Source organism: Lissotriton vulgaris, chromosome 4_1, assembly GCF_964263255.1.
Source record: "Lissotriton vulgaris chromosome 4_1, aLisVul1.2, whole genome shotgun sequence".
In the NCBI taxonomy this organism is placed as follows: domain Eukaryota; kingdom Metazoa; phylum Chordata; class Amphibia; order Caudata; family Salamandridae; genus Lissotriton; species Lissotriton vulgaris.
In genome coordinates this window covers 639,981,670-639,996,522 of record NC_141691.1, presented here as the reverse complement: position 1 = coordinate 639,996,522, position 14,853 = coordinate 639,981,670, and the positions used below count along the sequence as shown (strand labels likewise).

Here is a 14,853-nt window from a genome sequence, read left to right as displayed (position 1 = left end):
TAGTGGAAAATTGTTGTATAATCTGCATAGATATTACAATTGTTTGTCTTTATAATGACACTGCATGGCATCAGAATAAACATGAAGACTCAATGTATTTAGCAGCTAACCAGTGAATCCCATTGCATTCGATTTCATCAACGCTACCAGACGTCATCAAACAAAGGGACAATATGGAACGTTTATTGTTGTTGATTATATACGATTGGGTAAGAGGACAAACCTAATCTTGACCCTGGATAATCCCCTCAATCTATACTGATGGCGAGACAGTCTGTACCATAATCACTGGACCATATAACCTCTGCTCAGTCATACGCACTTTGTAACAATGTTCTGTTACTAAGCTACCAATTTGACTTTTTGTGTCAATAGGGTTTGACCGAATAACTGAATAAAACAGCTTTCAACATGCAGACAAGTCAGAAATGTATCGCATAGTAGGCTTTTCAGGCTAATAGTTATTGCTAGCCACACTGATTTGAAACATGTTTTCTATTCGCATTCCACTGTCTGTTATTTGAGAAAAAAATCGTATTCGCTTGTCGTTTTACAGCATCTGAGAAGCTGTTAAAAAAGACCTCTACTGGTAAAATGCGAAACTGCATCAAATACAGTGGTTTTCAATGACCCAAAAAATCCCACAAATCAAAAAAAGCATTTTTGTATACATATTATGTTAAAGAGCATATGAGATTTGTGGTATGGGGTATTGTATGTATAGTTACTGCAAAAGAACATAGCCCTTGCTGGTAGAATGATGTTAAGTCTAACCTCGTAACATAAAATTAAAACAACCAACAGTACCAAAGTTAACTACATTTAATGTTGCGTTACGAGACATTGTTAGCCATCATCTTTGAAGCACAATGATTTATCCAATGAGAGCTAGGCCACAATTTTTAAATGAAAAAAGAAAATAAAAAGATGATGGGAGGAATGCTTGACCTAATGTTCGACAATTACTTTGAGCCACGTTCCAGCCCATCCTTTGTTTCTAATTATGACATGTTAAAGAGGAAAATCTGCAAGCAAATCAGGCGAGTACAGCCTGAACCACCTTCCGAACAGGAACCAAGCAACACCAGACAGGCTCCAGCCTATTTCTGCCTCTTAAGTGAAGTGCAGTTTGATTCCAATTGCATGGCGAACACAGTACCCACGTCTTTGGCATTTTCATCACATTTAGATCATCACACAGATCAAAACAAACAAGCATTTACAATGCAATAGGTCTCGCATTATTAAAGTTTGAGCTATTGGCATTGCTAAATAATGCAACACCAATAGCTCAAACTTGAATACGAGACCTATTACATTGCAAATGCTTGTTTTTATGGCTGCTTCTATTTCCATTCACGGCTTGTTCTACAGGAGTTGAAACTGAACCGAACTTTCATCCGGAGACAGATGGCCAACACCAGTGGACGGCAAATACCAAACATGCACTACGATTCACAAGAAAGAGATAACCCTCCTCGCTGGACGCTAAACCAAAGAGATAGATTTTAAGGCCACTTCTAAACTTCATCAACAATGGTTCAGTCTGTGTAAATGATAGGTAAAGCATTCCATAGCCTGGGGGGCGCATATAGAGAAAGACCGCCCAGCCTGGTCTGGCTTTGAGAATTCTAGAACTCTATTGAAAATGACCGCTAACGATCTATGCGTCCTAGAAGGGTGATATATCACCAGCCACATCTTAAAACAAGCACTGAATGTGCATTGACACTGATCTTTCTCCACCACATTTTAAATTTGGTCAGCAACAGATCTAAATATTAAGAGGACATGAAACTAGACCAAGCAGAATTTTTATTATATGATTGTAATCTTGTATAGATACCATCTCCTGGGCTACTTGTAACTCATATAATTTCCTGTTTTCATCACGCTTATGCTACTGCATAGCTTTCGCTCATGATTGTTGGTTCTAGCAAAAAAGTCTCATGGGCTTTCATGAAGGAAAGGTACACAAGATAATTTATTCTGGCTAACTAATGTTGAAAATGGTTATCTCACAATTAAGAGCATGATGAAAAAGTCACTATTTGTCTTGTGGCCAGCCTCCTAGAGTAGCATGCATTAAAATGTGCATTTCATGTGATAATGACATACTCTATGTGAGCAAAAAATACACCTACCCCTAGATGAAGCCTGTATCAGACTTCAAAAAAAGCCCCAAAACAGCCCATACACTGTCCTGTCAGAGCCGCCGTTCCCCCATCGCCAGACTACCCAATAGGCCAGCCCAAACCTGAAGACACCGAAGCAGGCAGAAAGGGGCACCAAAGTCCCTATGGTGGGGTGAAGAGTCACAGGAAATGCAGAAAGGAGTGGTACACAAGGGTAGTGGACGTGGTGACCACATACAGACCTCATGGACAACGAGGGCTGGGACTGGCCGAAGGGGCCGAATACATGCCATGTGTACGGAAGACTGATACAGCCCTTGTGGAGGTGTTAAAGCCCAGGGTCACCTGGTGAGGCAGAGAGGCCTCGCAGGCAGAGACGTTTTAATGCATGGGCAAAGTAGGCTCGGGCCCAGGGCCCCAGTCATCCAGCGGTCCCCTGACAGAGCAAGCTTTGTTCTGCAGAGACTTGTCCTGATAACCATGCATCATTCGTAAACAGCTTGTTTTAAATACTTTTTTGCCTTTAACTAATGTCTAATGTGAGTGAGTCTATTACTGACATTTTTCAAAGAAATGTTGAGTTTATGTTGCATGCAACATCCATAAAAAAAGTTTCCTTTAGATCAAAACAGGACCTCACATATGAGAAATGACAGGGTGTCACAGATTTTTTGCAGTGATATTAGTGAGCTGCTGCTGTGTTAAAATATTGAAACACAAGTAACTGTCCCCGAATATTAGATGGAGCAACGTTTGAATGCCCCTTGCTATGTTTGTAATTTTGCCAAAGAGGGTATGGAAGATCTGAAATTGGATTACATTCCAAACAGGGGCCTCCAAATACATTCGGTCCAAGCCCCCAAAACCCTTAAGATGTCCCTGCACGCAGGTTCACCATGCGAGGCAAAAAGGTTCGACATACAAGCATTGTGGGTGTTGGTGAATTGGAGGGACAGGCAAAGGTGCCCGGATACAGGCCTTGGGGAAGTGTGAAGGGACCAGGGTCACATGGTGAGGCAGAAAGGGCTGGCATAGTCACCATGAGAGGCAGGAAGTAGGAAGTCCTTGCAGGGTCACCAGGGACAAAAGCAGTATATAACAAGCAATGGCGAGCTGCAAGTCCAATATAAGATAATAATAGTCTCACGACAGGTATCGAATGTGCTTCCTCAGGAGTGACCTAAAAACTAAAATACAAACAGTGTCAACTCCACCAGACAGAGCAGAGGATAAATGTCAAAAACGAACATATTAAACATATAAGAATTACTGGGATGTTGAGTGTCACCAGCAACTGCCACATCGGAGCATAAGAAATAAAAATAAACTGAGGCTGTTAATATCTCACTCTTTTTTTTTTTTCTTTCAAGATCTACCCCATTTAGGCCGCCGCTTTCCCAATCTGTTTCCTTCTCTGTGTCTGCGTTTCTCAGTCTCTCTCGTGCCTCTCTTGCATAGCGCACTTCCCGATCCAGATTACATCTAGGCGCCCACAATCTTTGCAGGTCTGAGACAACAGGAGGAAAGGCATTTATCCAGGATAACACCGTGTGAGCGCGGAAGCCGAGATCCTGGTCTCAAGGTTCCTAGGCCTGACCTGGCTCGCCCCCTGCTGTGTGCCCGGCTCGCCCATTGGCATAGGGTGCCTTTCCGCTATCAGAGCTCTCTGCCCTGTTGGCAGAATAGTGGAAGCTGATTGTACCAGGCTGGAACCCGGAGCTCGGCACAGTTCGGTGCATCAGCTGGTGGTAGTTCCCAGGTGGTAAACTAGAGAAAAAAACACTCAGCTGATGTAGCCGACCCCAACACACACGTGCTGCCATTCATCCACTCATTCAACCATCCATCCACCTTTGCATCTAGCCAGCTCAAAAGCAATTCATACTTCCACAATGTCTACCTACCTTGACTCCCATCCTTCTGTCTATCCACCCATTCATCCACACATCCAACACTTTCACTCATTCCTTCTCGCACATAGCCACAGACAGGGCGATCATAGTGTGGTGCCGCCTCGTCTTGAAAACAAACACGGATACGTGTCTGCAGTGGCTCAAATTGAAGCCCCGCTCTCTCCCTCTGGGTTCCGGTTTTTGTTTTGAGACGCCATAGGGAGAGAGCGGGGCTTCAATTTGAGCCACTGCTGACACGTATCCGTGTTTGTTTTCAAGACGAGGCAGCACCACACGACGATCGCCCTGTCTTGGCTTTATTTAAGGCATTTACATTGTCCTTTGCTAAATACTCAACGTAGGACACGCTGCATTACTGGCGTCCCGCAGATTGATTCGAATAGATATTCCGGCCTCCATATTATCCTTATCTATTTTGCCAACCATATTTTCGGTTACCCTTCCGGGTTGGAATTATCACCGGAAATGGGCCTAGCTAATTTTGGATACAGCGATTAATCCCTGAGGAGTTGTGGAACACTGTTGGTCCACACGAAACGGGTGTCGGCTGGCTGTATGTAACCTGTATCAGATGACCAATGAAAAGGGAGAACTTACACTCCGGAATTTACAACAACGTTGGATGATTTCTACAGAACATTGACTTACACATTGTGTGTGGTTATAATTTGAGTGCGCAGGACTTTTGTGAATTTGTGTTTGTGTGGCTTGTTCCACACGGATTGAGGGGTTTGAATGGTCTCCCCTCCCTGACAGCACCATTCCTAGACATTGTACCTACGATCTATTATACGCTAATATAGCTAGAGCGCCAATACTTCCTACCCAATAAAACCCGTTTCTTTCTTAATCATTACACTGAATTTATGCAGGGGTTGCGTAAATGGCATGAGTCTCTGGAGTAACTGTTTTTAATCCACGACCTTGCTATCCCAGTTATAAAAAGGATGCAAAATAGCATGAGAATACTCAAATAGAAGAGAAGTTCAATCATCTACCATCAATGTTTCATTATTGAATGACTGAAGTAACGACTGTCTCCAAAACTCTACAGCCTGTTTGTTAACATAGTTTCAGAAACAAAATTCTCAAAGTGAGCTTAACAGTTTTCAATGCTAGCTTCCATTGTGCTGTAGAAGTGGATATCACATTATGATACCCTTTGTATTTGTGGTCATTCTGTTACAAAGAACCCTATAATGTCGATGGTTTGGCGTTTTGAGAATGAAAATGCTTGAACATTTTCCCCTGTATGCAATTAAGAAAAACTGGATTGTATATGGTCTGGTGACTCTAAAGATGTAATTAAGAAAAGTTTCATATTTTTGGGTGAATTTAGTACAATTAATTGTTAAATGTTTAATTGGGATGGATAACATTTGAATTGTTGCAGACTGTTCTATTGGCAACAGAAACGTAACCATCTAAACTGTAAAGTTTTTAGTAATCTAAATAATAAACTTAATTTAATACAAATGTTTATACCCTATAATTTCAATACGGATGTTTCATTATTAACACTTTCCAGAAAAACATTTGAATTGAAATTGAGGGAGCCCAATGAAATTAGAAAAATATTGGTGTATGTTATACATGGCTAAAATACACAGATAGATGCACAAAAATATGGATGTTATTAAGCTGTATAGTACAAACCATGACCGTAAGCAGTTTTAAGGCACATGAAGACAGATATTCAACCCAGGAAAGAGGAAAGCAAATGGTTCTGGTCACTGACCGAAGTAAGGGTGGTAAATGTTATGTTATGTTAAGCATACATATAAAGCATGTGGGCTGCCTCAGCAATGGGGCGTCCCAGCGCTGAGACAGACAGGTGGCTATTGGGAAGGAGTTAACTAGAGGTTAGAAAAAAAAGATAGGTTTTAATCAATTTCCTAAATGCCCAGTGATCTTGTGTGCCCCGAGCAGCAAGAGGGCCAGAGTTCCATGGGTGGGTGCCATGGCCCTGAAAGAGCACCCCCCCTGCTCTAAGTCTGCACACTCGGAGGGTACAGGCTAAATGCAGATCAGAGGAGTGCAGGGCTCGAGTTGGAACGTACGGTGAGCACAGCCCGTGCAGAATTTGGGGGCCTTGGCCATGCAGTAACATTTGCTTAGTGCAGAGAGTCTTAAACTGGACTCTCTGTTCTATCGGCCGCCAGTGGAGCCGACAAAGAAGATTGAAGGCATGGCAATGCTTTAGTAGGGCAAAAAGAGTGCGTGCAGCCGCGTTCTGTGCCCATTGAAGTCTTTTGGTTACAGTCTTTTTTTTTTAATACTTTTATAAAAGCAGCGAGGTGACTCAGCCATAGGTCTATCTTGGGGATGTGGTTAGGGGGGAGGGGGGATGAGCAGGAATTCTGTTTTGGAAGTGTTAAGCAGGAGATGGTTCTCAGTTAACCAGTTTTGAGTAGACGTTAGAGTAGTGTTGAGGGAGATGTTATCCAAGGAAGAGATTTTCAAATACAGTTGCGTGTCGTCCGCATACATGTGGAAAAGAATGTTCATAGAGTTTAATGAGTTAGCGAGAGGTTCCAGGAAAAGGTTGAATAGAATGGGAGATAGAGCGGACCCTTGAAGGACCCCCATGAGTCCAGGGGAGGGCTGGGAGAGGGAGTGGTTTGCCTTGACTCTTTGTGATCTGTGCTGAAGGAAAGAAGAGAACCATTGTAGCACCTGATCAGCAAAACCCATTCTATTTTGCAGGATGGATAGAAGGTTGTCATGATTAACCGTATCGAAAGCGGATGAAAGGTCAAGGAGAATCAGGAGGCAAGATTAGTTTTTGTCAAGCATTTTTAAAATGTCATTCATAACGTGTGTGAGAGCAGTTTCAGTGCTGTGTCCCTTCCTGAAACCCGATTGATGTTGGTCTAGAAGCTGATAGTTCTCTATGTGATCGCAGAGTTGAGATTGAACACATTTTTCTAGGAGTTTTGCTAGGCTGGGAATGTTGGAAATGGGGCGGAAATTATTGAGATCAGATTTGTCAGCATTAGGTTTTTTTAAAATCAATAAAACCTCAGCAGGTTTTAGGCAACTAGGGATTGTGCCTTGTGAGAGAGAAGCATTTACTATCCATGTCCGGGTGGGGATGAGTGCATTCTTGATTTCCTTGAATATAGCCGGGGGCAACCGGTCACTGAAGTGGTTGGAGGGGTTGATATTCTGAAGAATCTTGTGGATGTCATTTTTACTAAAAGGAGAATAGATACCCCGCGACGCCTTGTTCTTAGTGATCATGGAGGTCAGTTTGTCCTTATCCAAGGGGTCAAGTGAGGAGGCAGCACCTGAGGGAGGCAATAGAGCCTTCTCAGAGGCGAGATCAGCAGATATGAGTCTAGATTTTTCAGAGAAGAAAGAGGCCAGATCATCACATGAGGGTGGGCAGCCATCCAGTTCAGAGTGGGTTGGACCAACGACTGATTGCTGTTTGACCAATTCGAACAGCTTCTTAGGGCGGTTTTCCGCTTCATCCAGTTGGTGTTTGAAGTAGTCAGACTTGGCACTCCTGATTTGTTTATTGTAGAGGCTCCTGATTTCTCTAAGGAGTTTTAGTTGGTCCGAGGAGAGATTGGATCGCCAGGACTGTTCAGCAGCCCTGAGGTTGCGTCGTTCTGCGTTTAAGTTGTCATTATACCATGGTTTGGATATTTTATTTGAGACATTTTTGTGTTTGAGTGGAGCAATGTTATCCATGATGTTCGAGATTGTAGGCGTCGGTGAGTGATTGCACCTCAACCAGATCAGCTTGGGAGGAGAGGGCAGACTCACATTGGGCAGCTAGTTCGTCAGAATCAATTGATCTGAGGTCCCTTTTCTATATCTTCGATTTCAAAGATCGAACCTTCCTCATCAATATCTCTCTGTTAATGTAAAAGAGGATGCTATGAAGGTCGGACCAGTCACAGGGGGTAATGGAATCTAGGGTGATCGTGTGGTCTTTCGAGATGATAAGGTCTAGAGTTTCTCCTTTAGTGTGAGTTGGTTGGTCGCAGTGCTGAGTCAGATCTTGATCCACTAAGAACGATTTCAAGCACGATACAGCAGAATCATTGGGTTTGGACCAGTGAAGGTTGAAATCACCAAGAAAGATTTGGGCCACCGCTGAGTCGACACTACCAGTGATGATTTCCATTACATGCTCAATGAAGGGGAGATTGTCACCTGGAGGGTATTTAAAGGTATGCAGTTTTCAAACCGGTAAGTTCATACTAGAGATACTGAGACACAGGTATTCAGTGGATGAAGGCACAGAGAAATCCAAGAGAGAATTCGAGAGTGTGTTCCTGTGGATACAAGCTAGGCCACCACCCAACTTCAGAGTTCTTTCTAGCCTAATTATGTCATGAGTGGGAGGAACTAGGAGGTCTAAGATAGAGGTGGAAGAGGAATTTAACCAGGTTTCGGTGAAGATGATGTCTGAATCATTGTGTTGGATGAGGTCGAAGATATCAGAGGTGTGTTTACTGGCTGATCTACAATTAAGTAGTACACATTTTAGTCGTAGTGGGTCAGGGGGGGAAGAAATCTGGGAGATTTTCACAAGGGTGAGGTTGTCTGAGATGCTGCCTCCGAGTAAGAGCCCATTGCAGTAGTCTAATCGGGACTGCATTCTATGAATTCTTGAGTCCTATATGATGTGGCAAGCAAGTAGGTACCTTTTTATGTGCATATTTTCATAAAAATAGGAGTCCTATTTGCACAAAAAACACTAGTCTGCATTAGATATAATTATATTTTCATACAGACATCCCTATTAAATACAAAGGAATGACATTTATCTTTCAGCTTTCTTTAAGCTGAACTGAGGCTGTTTAGCAAACCAATAAAATATGAACATAATTGTCATTAATTTTGAAACAGAGTCATTTGAAAGGCAGAACCTTTCCAACTCTGGTCATACTCCATTGATACCCAACTGGAAAGCAACACATTTGCCTCTTACTTGTCCAGCATCCAAAAATTGCAAGAGAGAGCTATAGACCAAGCAGCTGTGTTGAATGGATTGTTGGATTACAACTTGTAAACTACCTCTTTGGTCATCAGAGCAGCAGGACTTGAAGTCTGTTCTGGCAATGTCTTCCAACCATATCTCGAATATGGCAGTGGCTCGGTGACATCGTTATCATACTGCCCGACACTGAGCTTCCTGTTCCTCCCACCTGAATTACTTTCTTTTAAAGATGAACCTGTAAGAATAGAAAAAAAAGAGAAAAAAATCTGAGTATTTCTTTAACACCTTCTGGTATCTTCCAAAATGCAATCTGAAACCCAGATAACAATGGTCCCAATTATAATCAAAAACATTTACATGCATATCATCAACTTCCAGGCTTCAATACAATGCAAAGGGCCCCAACATATATTTCTTAGAAGGTCTGTAAACAGAACGTTAGAGCCCATCTTTAATTTGAGATAACGCTATTTTCCCTAAAACTGTGTACTATCACACTCAGGAGGAGATATAGATAGTGTGTGTGTGTTAGAGGGGTAAGTAAACTGCTCAAAATATCAATCTTAAAGGTAATAAAACTATACTGTGAGAAAATACACCATGAGCGAGTGTCCATGGAACATAATAGAAAGATGGACAATAATAGGAAACATATTCTTTCACCTTCTACATCAACAAACGTATTCACATTTATATTATTTGATGCTAGAAGGCTAAAAAAAAGGCTGTTTTGTAATTTAAAATGTTTTTAGTCTTACATGAAATTCTATTAACTTTAATAAATATACTCAGATCAAGTGTTATTTTGATTTTAAAACCTCATTTTGAAAATAAAAATTGGGTGACTAACAATTAATTTTATGATTTTGAAAGAAATTACTTCTATACTGAAAAAACAATTTACAGATTGTTAGAATTGCGGCACACCTTAAAGTACAGCTTAAACAACTGTTGAAATGTTTTCACATAGAAAATGACATGTATAAAAATGCGTTTGCTGCCTAAAAATGAAAGAATCCTTATTAATGCTGCAAATAATATATATTATAATAATAAATATAGAGCATTTATAAAATGCACGGCTACCTCAGACGAGGTGTCCCAGCGCTAACACGTAAGACTGCAGAGTAGAAGAACCAAAACAGATATTCTCCTTGATTAAAGATCCAGGTTTTCAGCGCCTTTCTGAAATTCTGCTCCGACTTCAGCATGCATAAGTGGGGAAGCAAGTAATTCCACAGTTTGGCAGTCCCCACTGAGAAAGACCTACCCCCTTCCTGGTTTTGGAGAAGTAGGGGACAGTAAGGTAGTGTCGGAGGTTGGATATTGAGGTCCGCTCTTGGCAGTAAGAGCAAAGTCTCTTCCTCAGATAGCAGAGGACTCTGCAACTTGCTTACGAATGTGCTGACTTCAAACTTGCGTTTCTTTATCTTTCTCAAATAATACAAATTAGATCACCTACCTATATACAATGAGCTTTGCTGTGACTGCTTGAATAAATAATGATTTAGATAGATTTTATGAATTCTTCACAGAATAATATGGCTAGTTTGCCCCCATCATATTCGAGTTGCTTTGTATTCACAATGGACACAGAGCGCCTCTTTTAGCTAAGGTAAAAAGATTCTCGTGAGAACTTTCGTCCATGTAACACAGTCCTGAAACAAAGTTTACACTATATTGGCATGAATGTTTACTGTAGGAATCGGGAGAAGAAGCATCAAAAGTTGAAGACATCATCAGATGGAGCATTTTCCACTGGATGAGAGGAGCTAATGTCTAATCAGTTTCAATAAATTGTTGGGTGATTTTATATTAATGAGTGTTCCTAACTAGTTAGGAGGAGACTCTCTCAGACTCTGATACAGATTTTTTTTCCCTGCCTTGCGACTCTTCCATCAGATAGTTGGTCTTTTACTTCGTTTGTTGACAGCTACTGATAAAGGTGACTTTATTCTTCTTTACCCAAAGACCCTTTTCAGAAAAATGCTACTGCAAAGATCATTCTAGTATTGATGGCTGCTATTGCAGCTGTAGGGAACTCAACCGAGTTTCCAGAACAACTCTTTATTGGTAGTTCATGTTATATTTTGAATCTTGCTCTTTTCCAAAAAGAACTCCTCATGGATTTCATTTAGAGTAGGTTGGGTTGCTTAGCTAGTTTAGTGAGAATGTTCCTTTATGGAACACTTTGTACTGATTTATGCTGTCACTAATCATTCTTTTATTGATGTTTTTGTAAACTGGCTACTCTGAATAAAGATGACCTAGCAATACAAATCTTTTAAGATAAATAAGGGTGTTGATACTACATCAACCTCATCATTAACTGAATATTAATTATCTGATTGTTGATGATATAAGCATAGTTTATGTCTTTGTTCTCGCTCCTTTCTATGACGGTGGCAACGGTTCATTGACCTTTTCAAGAGCCATCACGATTTCCCAAAGGATGAAATCTGTAAATTGGCTGTTTAGTCTTAAATACCATTCTTGGCTAATCCGCAGACTCTCGCAATTTGTACTCAATGGACAAGCTTATTTTTTGGTATAATCCGAAAATTCGAACCATGGTGTATTATAGCCCTTGCGCTTGTATAGCACTTTAATGTCACTGCACTGCCTTTGTTACAGCTGGTATCAGACAGTAAGACTGCAGATACAGGAACAATACGTAAAAGGTACACTAAGAACCAATATTACTTTTAGTAATTTCTGCTGCTTCTCTTTTGCCTAAGCTTTCAACACCATGTAAGTTCATTAGCAGATAGGAGGCTGGTAATAGCAGGAAAAGTGGTCAAACTTGTGATGTGACAAGAGGTCACAGAGAGTGTTATGTCACATCCACTGCCCATGACATTTTGATGACTCAACATACAGTCATCTTATAGCGATTTTACATAGTCAAACTACAATAGCCAATTTTTCCTTAATTTACAGAAATTAGGTATACCAAGCCTTTAGAATTAGGCCAAAACCAATAATTTCCACTCATGGCTCGCTTGTACTAAGAGACAAATACAAGAATCTGTAGTTATATTACAGTATCTCTTTACTGCTACACATAATGTTCTCTATAGCTCCTCCATGTTTGACTAGTAACAATGAACAAATAAGCATGTCCTCAAAAAACTGTAATGCACAAGTGGGACATAATTCATTCACATTGTGGATTTCTAACCAAGTGGACGGCAATATTTTTCAAATTCTATGTTTTTTTAATCCTCTTTCAAACACCTGTGAACATATTATCCATGAAAGGCTAGCCTATTTCTCAGATGAAGATGTAGAACACAATGATTGCAAATGTACTTTATTGTTATGGGTGTCAACAGAAGGCCCAACAATTCACAGCTCACTCTTTTTTACATACTTTATATTTACAAGCATGATATTTAAGGACTGTTGCTACAGCTATTCTCCCCACTCTACCACCACTGTAAATGTGTTATGTGTAGTATCTTTTTTGCTTAGCATTAAGCGCTTTGCTGCTAAGGTTAATGACACGAATCCAATTGAGTTGGATAATAACACACAGTGTCAAAGTCCTAAAAGATATTCAATTTTGAAAATTGTGATAGGTAAAGTGCTCATTTTTTTTATATCCTAAGGGAAGGGTGGAAGTTCTCCTCAGTGCGCCACTTTTAATAGCTTTTTATTTAGTGGAACATGTCTTTTTAAATCAAATTAAACACTTTAAACCAATGTATCCAAGTGTTTCAGAATAAAATTAATCAAAGACTCCATGGCCTGCTGATTCCCTAGTTTCCGCTAGGTCTGCCTCGGTTGGTCACTACATAAAACCATCAATACTTTTTTTTTTTTGCAAATGAGCAGGAAAATCCACTTTTCACAGTATTTCTATGCCACATTTCACGTTGCTCAACAGTCAATTTCACGGTTATAACAAAGCACATCTGATAGGGCACAAAGGGCTAATTCTCTAGCAAATGGGCACAGACGAAAACCCCAAGTGTGACTGATGTATGCTGAATATGTGGCAAGAGTGGTTCTAAAGACAATTCATTACATGATGTTCCTTGCATAGGACATGATGTACTGGGCTGCACGCAGCAAGCCAGGCTATTCACCACAACATATCAACAATTACTGAACTTTAAAGCCGTTCTTTTACTAGAAAATAACTTCTGGTTGTAAGCACAGCTAGTAACCGGCCCACAGTGGAATGCACAATCTCCTCGAACTTTAGATAGGCTAAAGAAGTAAGCGTTGGCAAATCCAATTGGTTGGCCATGAATTTTTCATTCCTGACTAAACCAACAGTAAGAGAAAAAAAAAAAGGGAAAAAGGATGCGATAGCGAATGTTACTTGTAAAACTGCAGTGACCATAAATAAGAAAATATATAAATATTGGAGGTTGTGGGAGGTCACTGTCTTACATTTTAACAAGGGAATAATCTGTAACCTTTGTGGCCAGGTGTTTCTGATTGCCACATATCATTAATGAGCTTTGTTTACTATAAAATAAAAGACAAAAAACACGTTAACAATATTTATAAACCATAACCTTTGGATTGCATTGTTCAGCAGCCAACAGAGTTGAGAAGTGAGAAGTATGTCACAGATATGTCTCCAACTTACGCTGTTGGCAGAAAACTGGAGGGAGGATGGGCAGGAACGGGAAAAAAGCGCTATGATGTGGCCAGCACTGACCACGTCATAGCTCTTTATTTTTTTCCTATGGCGGGTGGTGTACATCACAGACAATGTGAGGATGTCTGTGACAGGGAATAAGCTACACAGACAATGGGAGAGTGGTGGTGGAAGGGAAGAAGTAAAAGACGCGGGAGGGTGATGGGAGGCAAGGAGAAACATGTCGGGCAGAAGAAAGAAAAAAAAGAAAATTAGTACCTCAATCACAGTGCGAGCAGCAGAATGGCACTAATCAAGATGAAGCAGTCGGTACTTTGTCCACGCTCCACATGAAAAAAAGGGAAGTGAAACCAGCATGTGTTGGCCATCTATGAGGCAGAACAGAAGGGTGACAATGAAGCCAATGAATGGTCAGCAATGGCCGGGCTCCAAGGCCCTTATAGAAAACAATATCTCTCGCACATGAGAGCACACTGTTGTCACGGGGCAGGCCTAAAAATGTGAATGATTCAACTACAGATCGATAGACTAAGAGGGCGGAGTAAAAGCCCTATAAGAATGTTTTATATATATAATGTTAGTAAAATCAAAGAGTTTTCGACAACAGAGCTTATATGACTACTTACCAGGCTCCGGTTAATATTCCAAGCACTCTACATACATTGTCTCATTTCAGCAGTTGAGTTTTACATAAAAACAAAATGTTTTTCTGTGCAGGAAAAAACAACCATGATTCTGTGAGAGAGTACCTGCCAAATGTAAACATCAGGGAGGTCTGACATTCCAGGTACCTCTGTGCTGTGTAACAAAGCACTTGGAGGCTGGCCTGCATATAAGATGAGTATAGCTTTGTTCATCTTGGGACAAGACACCTGTATCAGTTGCAATTCGGAAATGCAGTGGGCTTCTTTCTTACTGAAGCACAATATCAAACGTGGTACTCTTTTTAGATCTCGCCTAAGCCATCGCGTTAGCGATCCTTTAGCGAGATATTAAGTAGGGTCTTTCAAAAGTGCTCCCAAAGTGCGGATCGGGTACAGTTCATGTGCGCTGAGCGCGCACACCATTTGTCCGCCTGCTGATCACTTTCGCGGCCGCTTTGATGTTCTCAGTGAGCCGCGCAGCCACTGACAACATCAAAGTGGCCGTGAAAGTACTCACCATTTGCCACCCCCTCCCTTATCCCACTTCCTGCTTGTTTTGAAAGCAGTCAGCTGAGCCTGCACAGTGTGT

At 41.0% G+C, this 14,853-nt stretch overlaps 1 protein-coding gene across 6 annotated transcripts in view; it reads right to left on the bottom strand.

Moving 5' to 3' along the window:
- The window catches only part of TNS3 (tensin 3), an 838,360-nt gene that overhangs the window by 119,654 nt on the left and 703,853 nt on the right, over positions 1 to 14,853 (bottom strand). For all 6 annotated transcript variants that reach the window (XM_086964904.1, XM_086964903.1, XM_086964909.1 and 3 more), the window contains one exon: positions 9,083 to 9,240. In XM_086964904.1, the coding sequence (XP_086821030.1) occupies positions 9,083 to 9,240 (158 nt within the window). The remainder of the gene's footprint in view (positions 1 to 9,082; positions 9,241 to 14,853) is intronic.